At 40.0% G+C, this 17207-nt stretch overlaps 1 protein-coding gene across 2 annotated transcripts; it reads right to left on the reverse strand.

Annotated features, from left to right (window-relative positions):
- Positions 1-52: 52 nt before the first annotated feature.
- On the reverse strand, positions 53-16923 carry LOC103279302 (phospholipase A2 inhibitor and Ly6/PLAUR domain-containing protein). Of its 2 annotated transcripts, none has more exons than XM_062962069.1 (6): positions 16522-16923; positions 10205-10312; positions 9251-9364; positions 7250-7393; positions 1900-2031; positions 53-561 (listed from the first exon to the last, which is right to left on the reverse strand). In XM_062962069.1, exons 1-6 carry the CDS (start codon positions 16658-16660, stop codon positions 347-349), a joined length of 852 nt encoding a protein of 283 aa, XP_062818139.1. In that variant the 5' UTR covers positions 16661-16923; the 3' UTR covers positions 53-346. The 2 variants fall into 2 exon arrangements, with proteins under 2 accessions (XP_062818139.1, XP_008111982.2); XM_008113775.3 differs by having other exon boundaries at positions 10205-10328; positions 16522-16915.
- Positions 16924-17207: the final 284 nt, after the last annotated feature.

A 17207-nucleotide genomic window follows, 5' to 3' on the forward strand; every position in this document is an offset into this window, starting at 1 on the left:
ACCAAAAGTTGGGAAACACTGGTTTGGGTGCTTGTCAATGAAAGCACTGCTCTGTTATCAAAGTCATGTGACATTTTATTTCATGTAAACATATTTCATTAAGCTTACAGCATTACATTACATTAATAAAAGAACATAAAGAACGTTTGCTCTCAGCTCTCGCCTTTGACCCGCTGAATCAACGGAGCCCTGGAACCACTTAAAACTGGATCCCATCTACTCCTCTTCCTATTTTTTATTTATTTTCTGCAGTGAAATATAAAGAAAGATCAACTCCTCAAGATGTCATGCTTACAATAAAGGATGGTTGTATATGACACAAGCAGGGTTGGGGGAATGTTCTCTGTCATATTATAAACATTTCAACCAGCAAGAGAGTCATAAGGAAGAATCCAGACGATGGGGAGGCCTCCTTGATTTGAGAGTCCTTGGCTGGAACACATAACAATTCTTCAAATCTCATGCCAGGGATAAGATCGGGACCAAAGGTTTGATATGTCACACAGGTAGCTGCTGTAGTGCAACCTTCTCTTGTGAGCTTTACAATCGAGTCGCCTAAATCTAGAAAACAAAAGATGAATGAGTTAAATCTCCCCCTGCTAACCTCCTATTGAAGGGGAGAATGGATCATAAGATACAACATCCATTCATCACATTGTGTCTTGGTTGACTAAAATGGAGATACTGAAAATGGAAGTCAACACCTTCTCCATGCAAAGTAGATGCTCAGACATTAAAGGGCAAAGGAGCCATGATACAGTTAAAACACAAATCCTAACAAACCACAAGAAAAATAAGAAACAGAAAACCTGTCAAAATAGAATGATCTTCACCTGCTTAAGAGTTGGGGAATAGAAGATGAGATAAGACAATTGTATTATTGTGTTGTCGAAGGCTTTCATGGCCGGGATCACAGGGTTGTTGTATGTCTTTCGGGCTGTGTGGCCATGTTCCAGAAGCATTCTCTCCTGACGTTTCGCCCACATCTATGGCAGGCAACCTCTGAGGATGCCTGCCATAGATGTGGGCGAAACGTCAGGAGAGAATGCTTCTGGAACATGGCCACACAGCCCGAAAGACATACAACAACCCAATTGTATTATTATTTTTTAACGTTTTGGGATTCATGGAGAAAGGCAGCTCCAGTAGAAGTGAAAACACAAACTGTATTGTAAGGGAAATTACGCCACTATACATGCAATTTTACCTCCACTGCTGCCAACAGAATATAATTATTATAATAATATACTTTATTTATATTCTGCTTTATCTCCCTGAGGGGACTCAGGGCAGATTACAGAACACGTTTACAGGAAACATTTGATGCTGTTATACAATTAACAAGGACAGACAATACATAAACAGACTTAGGCTTTCCCATCTTTTCCATCTCTGGCATCTGAAGGTTGTGCTCAACTCTGGCCACAGGGTGGTGCTGTCACTCCTTCTTCTATGTGGAGCTTTGTCGTCCGTAGACGTCCTCTCGATCAAATCACCAGCATGTTCTTATGAGCGCCATTTTATTACCTTCCCACTAAAAGCTGTACCTATTTATCTACCCACATTACTGTTTTCGATATGCTAGGTGGGGAGGAGCTGGGCTGCCAGTAGGAGCTCACCCCAACCGGGGTTTGAACTGTCAACTTTTCGGTCGGCAAGATTTTCTACAGCTGGCGGTTTAATCCACTGTGCTAAAACCCTGTCCCTTTTTGTCCTATGATGAATAATTCATTGCATAACTTTTGTCGCCAATGGGATGCCGGCATTTCTATTTTGCCCTTGCACTACGATCCCATTCCTGCCAATCACAACTGGTGGCAACTATCAATTCATGGACTAAATGAGAAGGGAAAACTCAGAGGGGGATAAAATGCCACACAACAACAGAATTACTAGTACCTCTAATAATCAGAACTTTTACGCAGTGATCTTCATTTCCTGTACAGTAAACCACTTCATTGGGGCACATGCGTTCGTCAGAACCACAGGATGGGCAAGCCTTTCCATTGTTCTTTTCCTCTGCCTTTGGAACTTCAAGAGAGAGAGAGAGAGAGAGAGAAGGGGAGGCAGAGAGATGGAAATAAAAAGGTGTCAGCTTAAGAAGTAACTCTGTTGTGCCACTCTGTAATTAAAACTGTCCAACCTTAGAGGAAGCTTCTATGAATGATTGCGATCATAACCTGTAATGCATCCTTGAACAGTATACAGTGCTCTATAAAACTTTAAATGCAGTGTTCCGTCACTTATCGCGGAGGTTACATTCCAGGACCACCCACGAAAAGTGAAAATCCGCGAAGTAGAGACACTATATTTGTGTTGTTTACAATCTCACTGATCCTGTCTGACTGTGTTGTTTACAATCTCACAAAGCTGCTTCAGCCTCATTTTCTCTCCCTTCAGTTTCTCCTTCCTTCCTTCCTTCCTTCCTTCCTTCCTTCCTTTCTTCCTTCCTTTCTTAGAATTCTCCTTAGGAAGGAAGGAGAAAGAGGGAGGAAGGAAGGAAAAATCATAATTTTAATGGTTTATTATATTCTTTTAGTGTTTATTGAAAAACCGCAAAACAGCAAATCTGCAAAAAGCGAACTGTGAAGTAGTGAGGGAACACTGTATTTCAACAATGATGTGGGCAGAAAGAGCTGCTAAATAGTAGAGGCGTGCATTCGTATAGAATTGCTATTCGTTTTGTGTAGTTTCATTCATGTCATCTCATTTTCATATTCGTGTCCCGCTAACGAAAATGGGCTGCCAATACGACACAGATTTTCATCTGGCTTATAAAAAAACCCTAAAATTTGCTTATTGTTACGGGGCCGAAAGAAAGGAAATGAAAGCAAGCACGCTAATTGTGCATCTTTTATTTTCGTGTCGCCTCTTTGTTTCCTACAAAAATGTTGTCACTCGTTTTGTATAGACAAACAGTCGAAACAAAACTATAACAGGAAGGAAACGAAGGAAACATTTTCATGTACACCTCTACTAAATAGATTCCATCTCGCTGAGGTTCTTTATCTTAATCGGAACTGATTATGTTTCAATTAGGGGTAGAAAGGTTAATTTGTTGAACTCTGTAATGATATTATGAGTTGCAGCACTTATGCTTTTTGCCAAGAAAGTGAATGAGGATTATTTAACAAAAAAGTAATGTGCGGTAGACCTCAGAATAAATCAAAACCACAAGAAATTGTATCCCAATCTTTCAGCTGATAACTACAAGAGTCTATAATTGAATTTGAAAGACATTTGCAATTATTATTTTGCCAGGCTTTCATTAGAGTGTTCCATTGATTTAGTAATTGCTAAATGAGGACACAATGGGAAAACTCTCAAAACAGACAGTCCAGGGTGATGTGTCAATCCGCCTGCTTACTCACAAGGGAGGGTACCAATGAAGTTCTGCAGCCATGACAGATGCTTTATGGTTTCCTCCTTTCTCACAACCGTAAAAAGCATTAGAAATTCCCCTGACAGAGTTTCAGCGCTGACTTCAAGGTAGGGTGGAGGTGTTGGGTGTTACATGAGAGAAAAGCTTGTTGTGCAAGCTCCAAAACAGTTTAACAAAGCTTCTGGCCGCAAAGCTCCTTTTTACAAACTATTCTAATGCCAACGTGTTGTCAAAGGCTTTCATGGCCGGAATCGCCCAGGGGATCCATACAGAGGAAAAGTGTTCTTAACAAACATCAAGGGAATCACTGACCACATAGGGAAGTTGATGAAGAAACGCAACTTAGAAACTATCTACAGGCCCATTAAGAAAATACAACAAATACTATGTTCAGCATAGGACAGGAGGAATCCTCTCACCTCTGCAGGAGTCTACCGTGTACCATGCAGCTGTGAACACTAGGGTTGTCCATATCATCGTAAAAATTGTCATACCGTTATAATTTCGTTATGTTCCCGTTTTTTGACACGAGTATTGAAACGTTTTCCCTGGGCGCAACTGGCAATGTAATGCGATCCATCGTTGGCCCATTCTGTAATTGTGTCTTAAAAATTTCGTTAATTTTTTTCCTTCCAAAAAATTTTTTAAAATATTTTTTATATATATTGTTTCTGCAACCTAACATGAACGGGAGCCTAGCGCAGCCTAACATGGCTCCCGCTCCCTGCCAGTCAGAGTCTTCCACGATGGCTAAAAAAGGTGGGGGCTTGCGTCCTCCCGTCGACGTGTAGAATCGCTATAAAAATCGCCTCCGCACGGAGCCAAGCCATTCTGGGTTGGGATACCGAGGAGAGAGGGTGGTTCGCGCGCGCGCCGTGAAGCTCAGAGGGCAAAGTGGCTGGTTGTTGCCGGTTAGATATTGTGTTGGGGGGAAATTGGCTTGGGGCAGAGTCCTTGCTGTGGATGTTGGGAATTTTTATTTTCCAAAGGAGTCTGCGTCCCTCCCTGTAACCGCTAGCTTTGGGGTTTTTGGGGTGCGTTTTCTTTTGGAGGTTCACTTTTTGCCTTTCCTTTGCAAAGAAAGCAATAAAACCCATATAAGGCAAGCCTGCTAAGGAGTGTGTGTGTGCACTATGCACTGCTTCTTTCCCTGTAACCCCAGAGATTTGGGGTGCTTCTCCTTTTGGAGGTTCACTTTTTGCCTTTCCTTTGCAAAGAAAGCAATAAAACCCATATAAGGCAAGCCTGCTAAGGAGTGTGTGTGTGCACTGTGCACTGCTTCTTTCCCTGTAACCCCAGAGATTACAGAGATTACAAGGAAGACTGTTGGGAATGGACCTTGAAGTGGTCCCAGAGAAAAGACTTCGGCCTTCCCAATGGCGGGGCAGTGAGACCCGAGCAGTGACCCCTTTTCCTTGTTGCACAAAAAAAAAAAAACCCCGGCCACCGCTTTTTATTAGATAGGGGCAGGGTGTGTGGTGTGGGGCTCAGGTCACAAGGGAGTGGGACACGAGCTCCCATGTCTTAGGAAGCTGAAATATCACCACCTTATTTTTAGATAGGAGCGGGGGGTTTCCAGTTTCTGCAAATGACCACCATTTTCGCTGATTTCCGGCCACAGCAACAAATATACACAAATAGAAAAGAGGGACTTTCACAGTGAAGAACCCAATTGAACAGGAAGTAAGACTTTCAAAACAGGAACAGATTTCTTAAAACAAAAAAAATAGTATATTATAAAAAGTTATAAAAATTCGCCAAAAATCATAGGAGACAGGAAACATTCTGCAATTTGTTGAGCAAAGAGTGTGGAATGTGTTTTCCCACTGTACCAAATTTGATGAGAATAGCTCAAGAAATGAGGGCGGGAGACCCCCAGAAAAGTCCCCCCCCCCGGTTTCCTGTTTTTTGGCGATTGCGCATGCGCGTCCGCCATTTTAGAAACATTTTAGAAACATTACGAAATTTCGTAAATATCCAAAAATTTTGGGTGAAACATTTAGAAATAATTTCTACATCGAAGAGCCGGCACCCCCTACTTTAGAAACGAGAATTGAAACAATTTTTCCATCGATCGGACAACCCTAGTGGACACATCTACAGAGGGACCACCAAACGCAACATTGCTCAAACATGAGTCAAGGAACATGAAAAGCACTGCAGACTAACTCAAGCAGAAAAGTCAGCCATAGCAGAGCACTTGATGAACCAACCTGGATGCACCATATTATTTGAGAACACAGAAATGCTGGACCTCGCTAACAACCACCATGTCAGACTACACAGAGAAGCCAATGAAATACACAAGCATGTGGACCATTTCAACAGAAAGGAGAAAACCATGGAAATGAACAAAATCTGGCTACCAGTATTTTAAAAACTCTAAAATCAGCACAGTAAATAAAGAGCAACACTCAGAAAACAGGGGAATTATGGACAGAAAACAATCAGGGCCAGCTAACACCTCCCAACAAAGGATTCCACCAGGCAGAAAACAGCCAGGCTTTGAAGCTGCAAGGCCATTCAATGCTAATCAAGGTGACCAATTGCAACATTCACACCTGCCTTCAACAGACAAGAGTTCTTTCTCCCACCCTGGATATCATTCCACAGTTATATAAACCCCACTTACCTAGTTTCCAACAGATCCCTCAACCACTGAGGATGTCTGCCCTAGATGTGGGCAAAACATCAGGAGAGAATGCTTCTGGAAAATGGCCAGGCAGCTAATAAAAACTCAGAGCAAGCATGAAAGCCATGAAAGCTGGCTGGCCAATAATCAAATTGGCCAATTGCAACATGCACACTTGCCTCCAACAGACAAGAGTTATTTCTCCCACCCTGGACCTTCCACAGATATATAAACCCAACTTGCTGGATTCCAAGACACCTCACAACCTTTGAGGATGCCTGCCATAGATGTGGGCAAAATGTCAGGAGAGAATGCTTCTGGAACTTGGCCAGACAACCCAGAAAACTCACAGCAACCCAACTATTCTTATGCCATCTCAGTCCTTGCCTCCCCCCGCCACCTTTAATTTACCATCCATTAATCAGCTGAATTTTTTTTAGCAGCATTGGCAACAGAATGGATAAGGAAACAAGGGAGGCTGGAGAACAGGAACTTTTGGCACTGGATTAAAGCAATACTTTTTTAAAAAAAGAATTGAGCTGGGAAACAGCAGGATTCGACTCTAGCTTGCAAGTCTGCATCCAATGGGATAGGTAAACAAAAGCATCCTCTGGAATCCTTCACTGAACAAGTGTTGGACTCAGATAATCCAGTTCAAAGCAGATATTGTGGATTATCTGCCTTGATATTCTAGGTTATAAGGCTATGTGAAAGAGCTCTGTTCGGATATAGTTTTTATAAATGAAAGAAAAACCACCATCAAAAACTAAAAAGTTCTCAACTCACCTTAAACAACACTGCCACCTAACGGTGATTAGAGATACTACATACAAGTTAACCTTAATGCTTGCTCATACATTTTAGGACATTATCACACAATTGTCATAATAATACACCATTCCGTGATGTGTGGTAGTCATATACCTCCTCTTGCAGTAATACAATAACTTTAAAATAAATAGCATTAGTTATGTGTTGTTTTCAGACCAGAAAATCAGTCTACTGGGAGCATCTCCCAAGCAGCCACAATCAGCATTTTTATGCCACTGCAGTTTATTTAATAGGACAACACACAAGTAAATCCCTACTCTAGGTGAGACTAACAATAGGATTCAGGTGACCATTTGCTGAATTCTTGTAAAGCACATTGCATTCTTTCTTGGGGTATGCAATCCAGCTTATGGCCATAATGTTAGATAGTCAGAAAAGACAATAAAAGTAAAATGCATACATACAGATAGAAATGTTTGGAGCACAGCCATCTACCATGCAGCAGGAAATATTTTCCATTAGTAAACTTCCTTTGTTGGATTTCACATGTATGAGTCCAGTGTTGCAAATCTTAGAGGATGCACACTTCTTAAATACGATGAGATCTTCTGTTCAAAAAAGAGAAACAGGATATATGAAGAAGCTGTGTGATATGATGGGAACAATCCAGGTGGATCAGGTGCAAGTGAACACAAACACGGTAGTGGAAACAAAGTCCTATGAAGAGCCCCTCAAGGACCTGGGAATCATTAGCTTGGAACAAATAATAATAATAATAATAATAATAATAATAATAATAATAATAATAATAATAATAATAATAATGACTGACAATGTTGTGGAACACAACACACCAGACATCACAGTTGTGGAAAGAAAAAGGTTTGGATCATTGATGTTGCCATCCCAGGTGACAGTCGCATTGACGAAAAACAACAGGAAAAACTCAGCCGCTATCAGGACCTCAAGATTGAACTTCAAAGACTCTGGCAGAAACCAGTGCAGGTGGTCCCGGTGGTGATCGGCACACTGGGTGCCGTGCCAAAAGATCTCAGCCGGCATTTGGAAACAATAGACATTGACAAAATTACGATCTGCCAACTGCAAAAGGCCACCCTACTGGGATCTGCGCGCATCATCTGAAAATACATCACACAGTCCTAGACACTTGGGAAGTGTTTGACTTGTGATTTTGTGATATGAAATCCAGCATATCTGTTTGCTGTGTCATAATATTATAATAATAATAATAATAATAATAATAATAATAATAATAATAGCCAGCAGAGTGTCTGCTGTGGACTCATCTTGTTGTGTTTATAATAATAATAATAATAATAATAATAATAATAATAATAATAATAACAACAACAACAACAACAACAACAACAACAACAACAACTTTATTCTTATATCCCACCCCATCTCCCTGAAGGGACTCGGGGCGGCTTACATGGGGACCAAGCCCAGTAATGCAACAATAAAATACAACAACATAAGATACGAGGGCTATCCAGAAAGTAGGCTACTTTTGGATTTTAAAAAGATCAAAGTATAAGATAAATCATTTACCATATGCAGCTGAAAGACACATCCCAAAACTACAATCTCATGTAATCCCCATTTAAATTTAGCCTTGTTTCTTATAGATAAATGAGTTTGAAAAGTACTGCACCAGTAAATTCCCCGCTTGTGTCCTCAGCTCTTCCCCTTTCTCCCTTCCTGCAGCGTAGCCAAAACGCTGCGCTGCCAGCCACGCCCCCATTGTTGGAAACAGAGGAGAGAGGCAGCAAATTTACTGGTGCAGTACTTTTCAAACTTATTTATCTATAAGAAACATGGCTAAATTTAAATGGGGATTACATGAGATTGTAGTTTTGGGATGTGTCTTTCAGCTGCATATGGTAAATGATTTATCCTATACTTTGATCTTTTTAAAATCCAAAACGTAGCCTCCTTTCTGGATAGTCCTCGTACATTCAATTACAATGAATGAATACATAAAACCATAAAAAAATCATAAAAGCATAAACTCAACAACAACCGATAACCAATAAATAATAGCCGGGCGCAATGAGTGTTGAAAAGGTTGAGAATGAATGTGATAGCCATGTGCAAATATCTTAAAAGATGTCACAATGAGGAAGGGGCAAGCTTGTTTTCTGCTTCTCTAGAGACAATTACATATAGCATTGGATTCAAACTGTATGGGGAAAAAATATATACTTGAAGGACTTCCGGATGGTAAGTGTTGTTTGACAACAGAATATGCTGCCAGGGAGTATGTTGGAGCCTCCTTCTCTTGATCTTTTTAAACAGTGGTTGAACAGCCATCTGTCAGGAGTGCTTTGATTGTGTGTCCTTTGCACGGCTGATTAGGCTTGGACTAGATGGCCTTTGGGATCTCTCCCAACTCTATTATTATATTCAGTAGTATGGCCTGGTATATAGCCCCTCTAACTTACCATTTAAGCTTTTCATCACAAGGAGGGCACAGGCATCTTCACCAGTGGCACAAACCGTCATATTCCCTGTACATGTGTTCTTTCCACTGCATTCCTCACACTTAAAAGAGGTGCCTGCAACAATGAGGAAAAGGGCCAGTAGGTATATCTGGTAGACGAGTTTCTGTATTATCATCCTTTCTGATGCATCGACACCAACTGTGATCTTTTTTTCACAATTTCTGAGCACACTCCATACTGAATCTCCGTCTTACTTCCAAAATATATTGTGTTAAGCAAGAGGTCCTTTTTTCCAACTGTCCGAATTTGACAGATACAGTCCTAATTACTCCTGTGCTTTCCCCACTTTAAAGATGTCCTAGTTTCCTTCTCCTCCTACCACTTTCCCCCCTTTGTCCTCAGCTTATTTCAGTTGCTGCAAATTGAGTGCCCACGAAAAAAGAATTTGCATTCAATGAACTCAACTCGGTAACTGGTTGCTGTGATTTTCCAGGCTGTATGGCCATGTTCCCGAAGCATTCTCTCCTGATGTTTTACCCACACCTATGGCAGGCAACCTCAGAGGTTGTGAGGCTTGCTGAAAACTAGGCAAGTGTGGTTTATATATCTGGGTAATATCCAGGTTGAAAGAAAGAACTCTTGTCTGTTGGAGGCAAGTGTGAATGCTGCAGTTGGCCACCTTGATTAGCATTGAACAGACTTGCAGCTTCAAAGCTTGGGTTTTATTTATTTATGCTAATCACCTCCCAACAAAGGATTCCCCCAAGCAGGAAGCAGCCAAGCTTTGAAGCTACAAGGCTATTAAATGCTAATCAAGGTGATCAATTGCAACATTCACACTTGCCTCCAACACACAAGAGTTCTTTCTCCCACCCTAGAGAAATAATAATTCTAATTGAATAATTTTGCCCCAACACCAAAGCCAAATGGAGATATTCCAATAGGGTCCCTTACCTGATCTTAGAAGTATGACAAAGAGGAAAAATTGAAGTTGAGCTTCCATTAGTGACGGGGGAAATACAGTGTGAAAGGTAACTCTTTGGATTTTGTAGCCTGTGGTACCTGCAGTATAGAGAAGCTGAATAATAATAGTAGTTATATCATCTAGTAGGAAATACATAGTCATAATTTACAAATATGACTTTCCATTCCAAGTAATCTACCCTATTTCAGAAGGTTTAGAAGCAACGTGTATACAACATCAAGTAGCAAGAATTATACGCAAACCTAATTAATCGTCTGCCATCCAAGTTTTCCATTTTTTAAAAATGACCCAGTTTCTCTCTCCTACTTCTTTCTCTTTTCTCTTTGCCCTCAGTTTATATCAATAATAATAATAATAATAATAATAATAATAATAATAATAATAATTGATTTATAGACCACCCTCTCTCCCCAGGGGGACTCAGAGCAAGCAAAGATACTGTGGGACTTCCGAATCCAGACTGACAAAGTTCTGGAACACAACACATCAGACATCACAGTTGTGGAAAAGAAAAAGGTTTGGATCATTGATGTCGCCATCCCAGGTGACAGTCAAAATTACGATCTGCCAGCTGCAAAAGGCCACCCTGCTGGGATCTGCGCACATCATCCGAAAATACATCACACAGTCCTAGACACTTGGGAAGTGTTCGACTTGTGATTTTGTGATATGAAATCCAGCAAATCTATCTTGTTTGCTGTGTCATAATAAAATAATAACATAATAATAATAATAATAATAATAATAATAATAATAATAATAATAATAATTGATTTATAGACCACCCTCTCTCCCCAGGGGGACTCAGAGCAGTTTACATACAAAAAGGCAAACATTCAATGCCATAGTCATCAAAAACAAATCAAAACAATACAAAATAACATCAGTAGACTCAAATTGAAAAGAAAAATACTAAAAATTTAAATGGCTGCAAAGACTGAAGTTTGGCATCTATTAAGTCAGCAGAGGGAAAGAGAAGGGAGAAAATAGAAACATGTGCTTTTCCATGAGTTTAGGCAAAAGTAAGCCATTCCAGCCTTTCTTCATTTTCCTTTACATCCTAATACTTTTCCCTATCCTGACACAGTGATGGAACTTGACCCACATGTTTTATGGCTTTCAAGTGTAAATGGTGAAGAGCAGGCATGTTGCACAGTCTAATCCACTGTGTTCTTTTGACAGTTTCATTCTCTGTCCCCATCAAGAAGTCTCAACTAGTGGCCACTGCTCCATGAAATCTGATAAGCGCACAACATATTAACAGAAGAAATGTTAAATAGGGAGTAAAATAAGTTGGAAGCATGTTGTCGAAGTTGGAAGCCTTGGAAGCCTTGGCATGCTTGCTTAAGAGCATTAAATGTGGTGGTGATTACTCCTGCAATCCTATGCTCACAATCTTAGAGTTGAGCCACACTGAAATATGAGGGAGATTAACCATAGAGGGTAGAGGAGAGAACAAGAAGCCCCTCTGCTTCTATTATTTCACTTAGACCCTATTGACCCCTTTTTTCTTGGTGTTTTTAAATATGTTTCTTATTGTAAAACTGTTTTTATAGGTTATTGTTTTACATATGTATATTGTTTTGTATTGTCTTTTACATAATGTTGTGAGCCACTTTGGGATATAAATAAAAATTTATTACAGTAGAATCTCACTTATCCAACATTTGCTTATCCAACGTTCTGGATTATCCAACACATTTTTGTAGTCAATGTTTTCAATACATCGTGATATTTTGGTGCTAAATTCATAAATACAGTAATTACTACGTAGCATTACTGCGAATTGAACTACTTTTTCTGTCAAATTTGTTGTATAACATGATGTTTTGGTGCTTAATTTGTAAAATCATAACCTAATTTGTTGTTTAATAGGCTTCTCCTTAATCACTCCTTATTATCCAACATATTCGCTTATCCAACGTTCTGCCAGCCCATTTATGTTGGATAAATGACTCTACTGTATTATTATTATTATTATTAACACAAAGACATAGTTTGACACAGCAAACAAGATTTGTATGCTGAATTTTGTTCTGTGTGATTTTATTATTATTATTATTATTATTATTATTATTATTATTGTTGTTGTTGTTGTTGGTGGTGGTGGTGGTCAAGCAAGATACTCCATTCTGACATCACAGATGCAACTATGGTGGCCAGGCGCTTGGACTCCGTCAGTGGCTCATGGGGAACAACAATGGTGGCATCGGACAATGTGGTGTCCTATCCGGACAGGAGATCCAGCCAAACTGGACCCAATCCAGTGTTCAAGCTGCCACAAAGTCTCAAGATATTCCACAGTTTCCAGCAAACTCTTGGCTTTGGCCTAAAGTCATGGCCCCATGTAAGCCGCCCCGAGTCCCCATTGGGGAGATGGTGGCGGGGTATAAATAAAGTTTTATTATTATTATTATTATTATTATTATTATTATTAAAGTCGAGGCCAAGTTGGGGTAACGTTGGGGCCGGGCTGTGGCGCAGGCTGGTAAAGCAGCCTGCTGCAATAAATCAATCTGACCATGAGGTCATGAGTTCGAGGCCAGCCCGTGGCGGGGTGAGCACCCATCAATTAAAAATAAAAAAATAGCCCCTGCTCATTACTGATCTAGCAACCCGAAAGATAGTTGCATCTATCAAGTAGGAGATAAGGTACCACTTATAAAAAGTAGGGAGGCAAATTTAACTAATTTACGACGTTGGAATGAGGAAGTGCGGTCAGAGTGGATGATGAAGCAGCTGCTCCCCCCTGTGGCCAGAATCGAACATCCCCTCAGGAGAAGGTTGAATTGCCTCCGCGTCTGTCTGTCTCTGTCTCGGTTCTATGTATATGGGCATTAAATGTTTGCCCTGTGTGTGGATAATGTGATCCGCCCTGAGTCCCTTCGGGGTGAGAAGGGCGGAATATAAATACTGCAAATAAATAAATAAATAAATAAATAAATAAATAAATAAATAAAGTAAGGAAACAAGATATTTAGGTAAATCATCATACATAATGGAAATAAGCCAGAGTGAGTCCAGTTTTTCTTGTTCATGTATATTTGCCCCCACTTTAAGTGTTACCCCCCCAGTAAACAACCTAGGCACAGGAGGACCTTTACCCAAGCATGTGCATTTGATATTGGGTAGAGTTCAGCAGAACCCTGGCATCTGCTAGAGTTTGTGTCCAGAGTTCACTGTGGATATGATAATCTGTGAAGTCTCATTACAATAGACTTTCTGTTAACATGAGGATTGATAGCTGCCAGATAAAATGTAGTTTCTGCTTGCTTGAGAGTGACTATTTTAAATAATATTATTCATCATCATACCTTAAACCCTGTATTGACTTTGTGTTAATATTGAAATACTGCAATTGAAAGCAAATTAAGACTGATAAAGACCAATTTAACTTAATAGGTTTTATTTTACTTTTCATTTAAAGTATAATTTCTTTGATTTTTTGTTAGTTGCTTGAAAGTATTTATTTATTTATTTATTATATTTATATCCCGCCCTTCTTACCCCAGCTTACAAGTACGCAATAATTCAATGTTGCACATAAAAAAATTAAAATAAAATGAACATATATAAAAAACCATAAAATTATAAACATCTAGGCCAATGATGGGCAACCTTTTGCACTTGGTGTGTCAAAATCCACCAAAAAACCTAGCATGACTTCGGTAGTGTGTCACTTCGAGAAAAAACCCATAATTTCACAATATATATAGTTTAAATAACAAAAATATATAATTGTAATATATAACTGTATTTAATAAATCAAAAACTATTTACTACCATTATTTCCATGTACAACAATCTATGGTACCTCTTGCAGTTTCCACACTGATTTCTCTCTATTGTAGTTTCAATGTAGTCATGAATAATGAAAAATATAATAATAATAATATAATAGTAATAATATAATAATATACTACAATAATAATAGAATAATAATAGAATGATTGTGTGTGTGTGTGTGTGTTTGTTTGTGTGGGTGTAATGTGCATAATTCCCATGGAGTAAACAAAAAAACCACTGGACCAAATCACACCAAATTTAGCCACAAAAGACATTAGTCATCCAATCAATCTGCATGCGGCAGCATGTCAGCAAAAATGGCTAGGCGTGTCAGTCCTGACACGTGTGTCATAGGTTGGTCATCACTGATCTAGGCATTAAAACCAATTATTAAAACCACATAATCCAAAATCATAATCCAGGAGCCGTTCCGACCGTAAGTGCACTTATTCAATATCACTAGTGCACTGAATTTATTGTCCAAAAGCTTGCTCCCACAGCCATGTTTTTAATTGCGTTCTGAAGGTCAGGAGGAAGGGAGATGATCTGAGTTTGCTGGGGAGGGAGTTCCATAGCCGAGGAGCCACCACTGAGAAGACCCGTCTCTCGTCCCCACCAACCATACCTGCGAAGGAGGTGGGACCGAGAGCACAGCCTCCCCAGAAGATCTTAACCTCAGAGGTGGTTCATTGAAGGAGATACGTTCAGACAGGTAAGCTGGGCCAGAACCGTTTAGGGCAGTGGTTCTCAACCTGTAGGTCCCCAGATGTTTTGGCCTTCAACTCCCAGAAATCCTAACAGCTGGTAAACTGGTTGAGATTTCTGGGAGTTGTAGGCCAAAACACCTGGGGACCCTGAGAACCACTGGTTTAGGGCTTTATAGGCTAAAGCCAACACTTTGAATTGTGCTCGGTAGCAGACTGGCAACCAGTGGAGCTGATGCAACAGGGGAGTTGTATGCTCCCTGTACATTGAAAGCCCGGGCTGTGGCGCAGGAGGGAGAGCAAGCCAGCTGCAACTAACTGCAATGAATCACTCTGACCAGGAGGTGATGAGTTCGAGACCGCTCGGAGCCTATGTTTGTTTGTCTTTGTTCTATGTTAAAAGGCATTGAATGTTTGCCTATATGTGTAATGTGATCCGCCCTGAGTCCCCTTCGGGGTGAGAAGGGTGGAATATAAATGGTGTAAATAAATAAATAAATAAATAAATAAATAAAGTATCAGTTGCTCCAGGTTCCAGTTAACTGAGTCTTTATATAAAAGGATATAGTAAAATGGTGTCCTTTGTATAAAATCAAGGCATGCTTTGGGGACTTTTATTCATTTTACAATACAGTAGAGTCTCACTTATCCAACATAAACAGGCCAGCAGAATGTTGGATAAGCGAATATGTTGGATAATAAGGAGGGATTAAGGAAAAGCCTATTAAACATCAAATTAGGTTATGATTTTACAAATTAAGCACCAAAAAATCATGTTATAGAACAAATTTGACAGAAAAAGTAGTTCAATACGCAGTAATGCTATGTAGTAATTACTTGATATAGACACAGGGTCTATTCCCATCCCAATTTGCACCTCCAAGAATTTGAAGCACTTTCACCTCGTGCTTACAATATTTATATGGTGCACCTTACCCAGTCTACTTTTACAACCTCTCCATTTTAATCCATGTTTTTATTAGTTCTTGTCATTTGTTTTTATTGGCTAATTTTTATAATTGTGCATGCTTTTTGTCTGTTGTTGTGTTTTATATTGCTATTGTTTTTATTTGGGCTTGGCCCCATGTAAGCCGCCCTGAGTCCCCTTTGGGGAGATAGAGGCGGGGTATAAAAATAAAGTTGTTATTATTATTATTATTATTATTATTATTATTATTATTATTACTGTATTTACGAATTTAGCGCCAAAATATCACGATGTATTGAAAACATTGACTACAAAAATGCGTTGGATAATCCAGAACGTTGGATAAGCGAGTGTTGGATAAATGAGACTCTACTGTTTTTTCAAACCGGAGACGAGCATGTTAGATGCAGAATCCGTGGCCACAGTGGTCCGACCATATAACAAAAAGGAAGGGGCGAAATGACCCTCCCATAAGAATTCTGCCACCAATGCAGTATTCCTTCAGTCACCTCATTTCCAAGAAGGTAGAGACTGCAGCAAGAAAAACTATTCATGTCTAGGGCCCATATTCTTTGCTAGCTTTGCATGCCCACCTTTTCGAATTTCATTTTGACACCTAACCTGTCTTTCAAAATGCTCAAGTTTCAAGCTGCCACTGTGCAGGGGAAAATGCATTTACATGGCAGACTTTTGGAGAGGCAGGGCTTTTTTTTCTCTCCGATGTATGGAGTGAGTGGCCAAACAAGGCTCTTTGTCAAGTGGGGCCTACTAGGGCCAGAGAGAAAGTAAGCTACTAAAGCCACAACCAACAAATCCAAGACAAGAGACAGGGAAAGAAAAAGAAAAAAACAAGTGCCTGAACACTCACTTTGAGCTTCTCTCTGGATCCTCTGCCTCCCAAAGACCCTACTAAAAGGAGAAGGCCCCACCAGTTCCTTGCCACCACTTGGCTCTTTGCTCCAGAAGGAGCAGGTTTTCCAAGACGAGAGTGTTTCCATTTCTATCATGTATCTGTTTTATCCCTATGCATACTTGCCTTGTGGTGGGGCAGCAAAGTATAATCTCTGGGCCTCATCACATTGAGAGGGGAAAACATGGGTGACCATCCTTTTAGCATAGATCATCATCATCATCATCATTTAATTACTTATTAATCGCCCTTCATCCACGATGCTCTAGGTGATTTACAAGATAAAATTGTAAAGGATAAAAATACATACATACAAATATTGATAAAATTAACATAGATTAAAAGCTCTAGTAAACAGCCATGTTTTGAGTGCTAGGGTAAAAGGCCCTAACTCACGCATGGCTCTCATGTAGGGCAGCAAGGCATTCCATAGGCAGGGGCAGAAATAGAAAAAGCTCTGCGTCTGGTCCTTTCCAAGTGCACTTCTCTAGGACCCGGTATGTAAAGTAAGTCGTGTTGGGATGGTCGTTGCGACCTCCGATGATGGGAGAAGGAGAGACGGTCCCTAAGGTACAAAGGGCCCTGGCCGTAAAGAGTTTTAAAGGTCAGAACTAGCATCTTATATAGACCACGATAATCAGTTG

The sequence above is a fragment of the Anolis carolinensis genome, unplaced genomic scaffold (genome assembly GCF_035594765.1).
Source record: "Anolis carolinensis isolate JA03-04 unplaced genomic scaffold, rAnoCar3.1.pri scaffold_10, whole genome shotgun sequence".
Taxonomy (NCBI): domain Eukaryota; kingdom Metazoa; phylum Chordata; class Lepidosauria; order Squamata; family Dactyloidae; genus Anolis; species Anolis carolinensis.

Coding starts and splice junctions, on each gene's coding strand:
- LOC103279302 (XM_062962069.1), bottom strand. CDS start 16,660: ATGATAGAAATGGAAACACTCTCGTCTTGGAAAACCTGCTCCTTCTGG. Junction 9,365..10,204: donor TGTCATACTTCTAAGATCAG/GTAAGGGACCCT, acceptor TCATTGTTGCAG/GCACCTCTTTTAAGTGTGAG. Junction 562..1,899: donor AAAAGTTCTGATTATTAGAG/GTACTAGTAATT, acceptor TTTGTTTTCTAG/ATTTAGGCGACTCGATTGTA.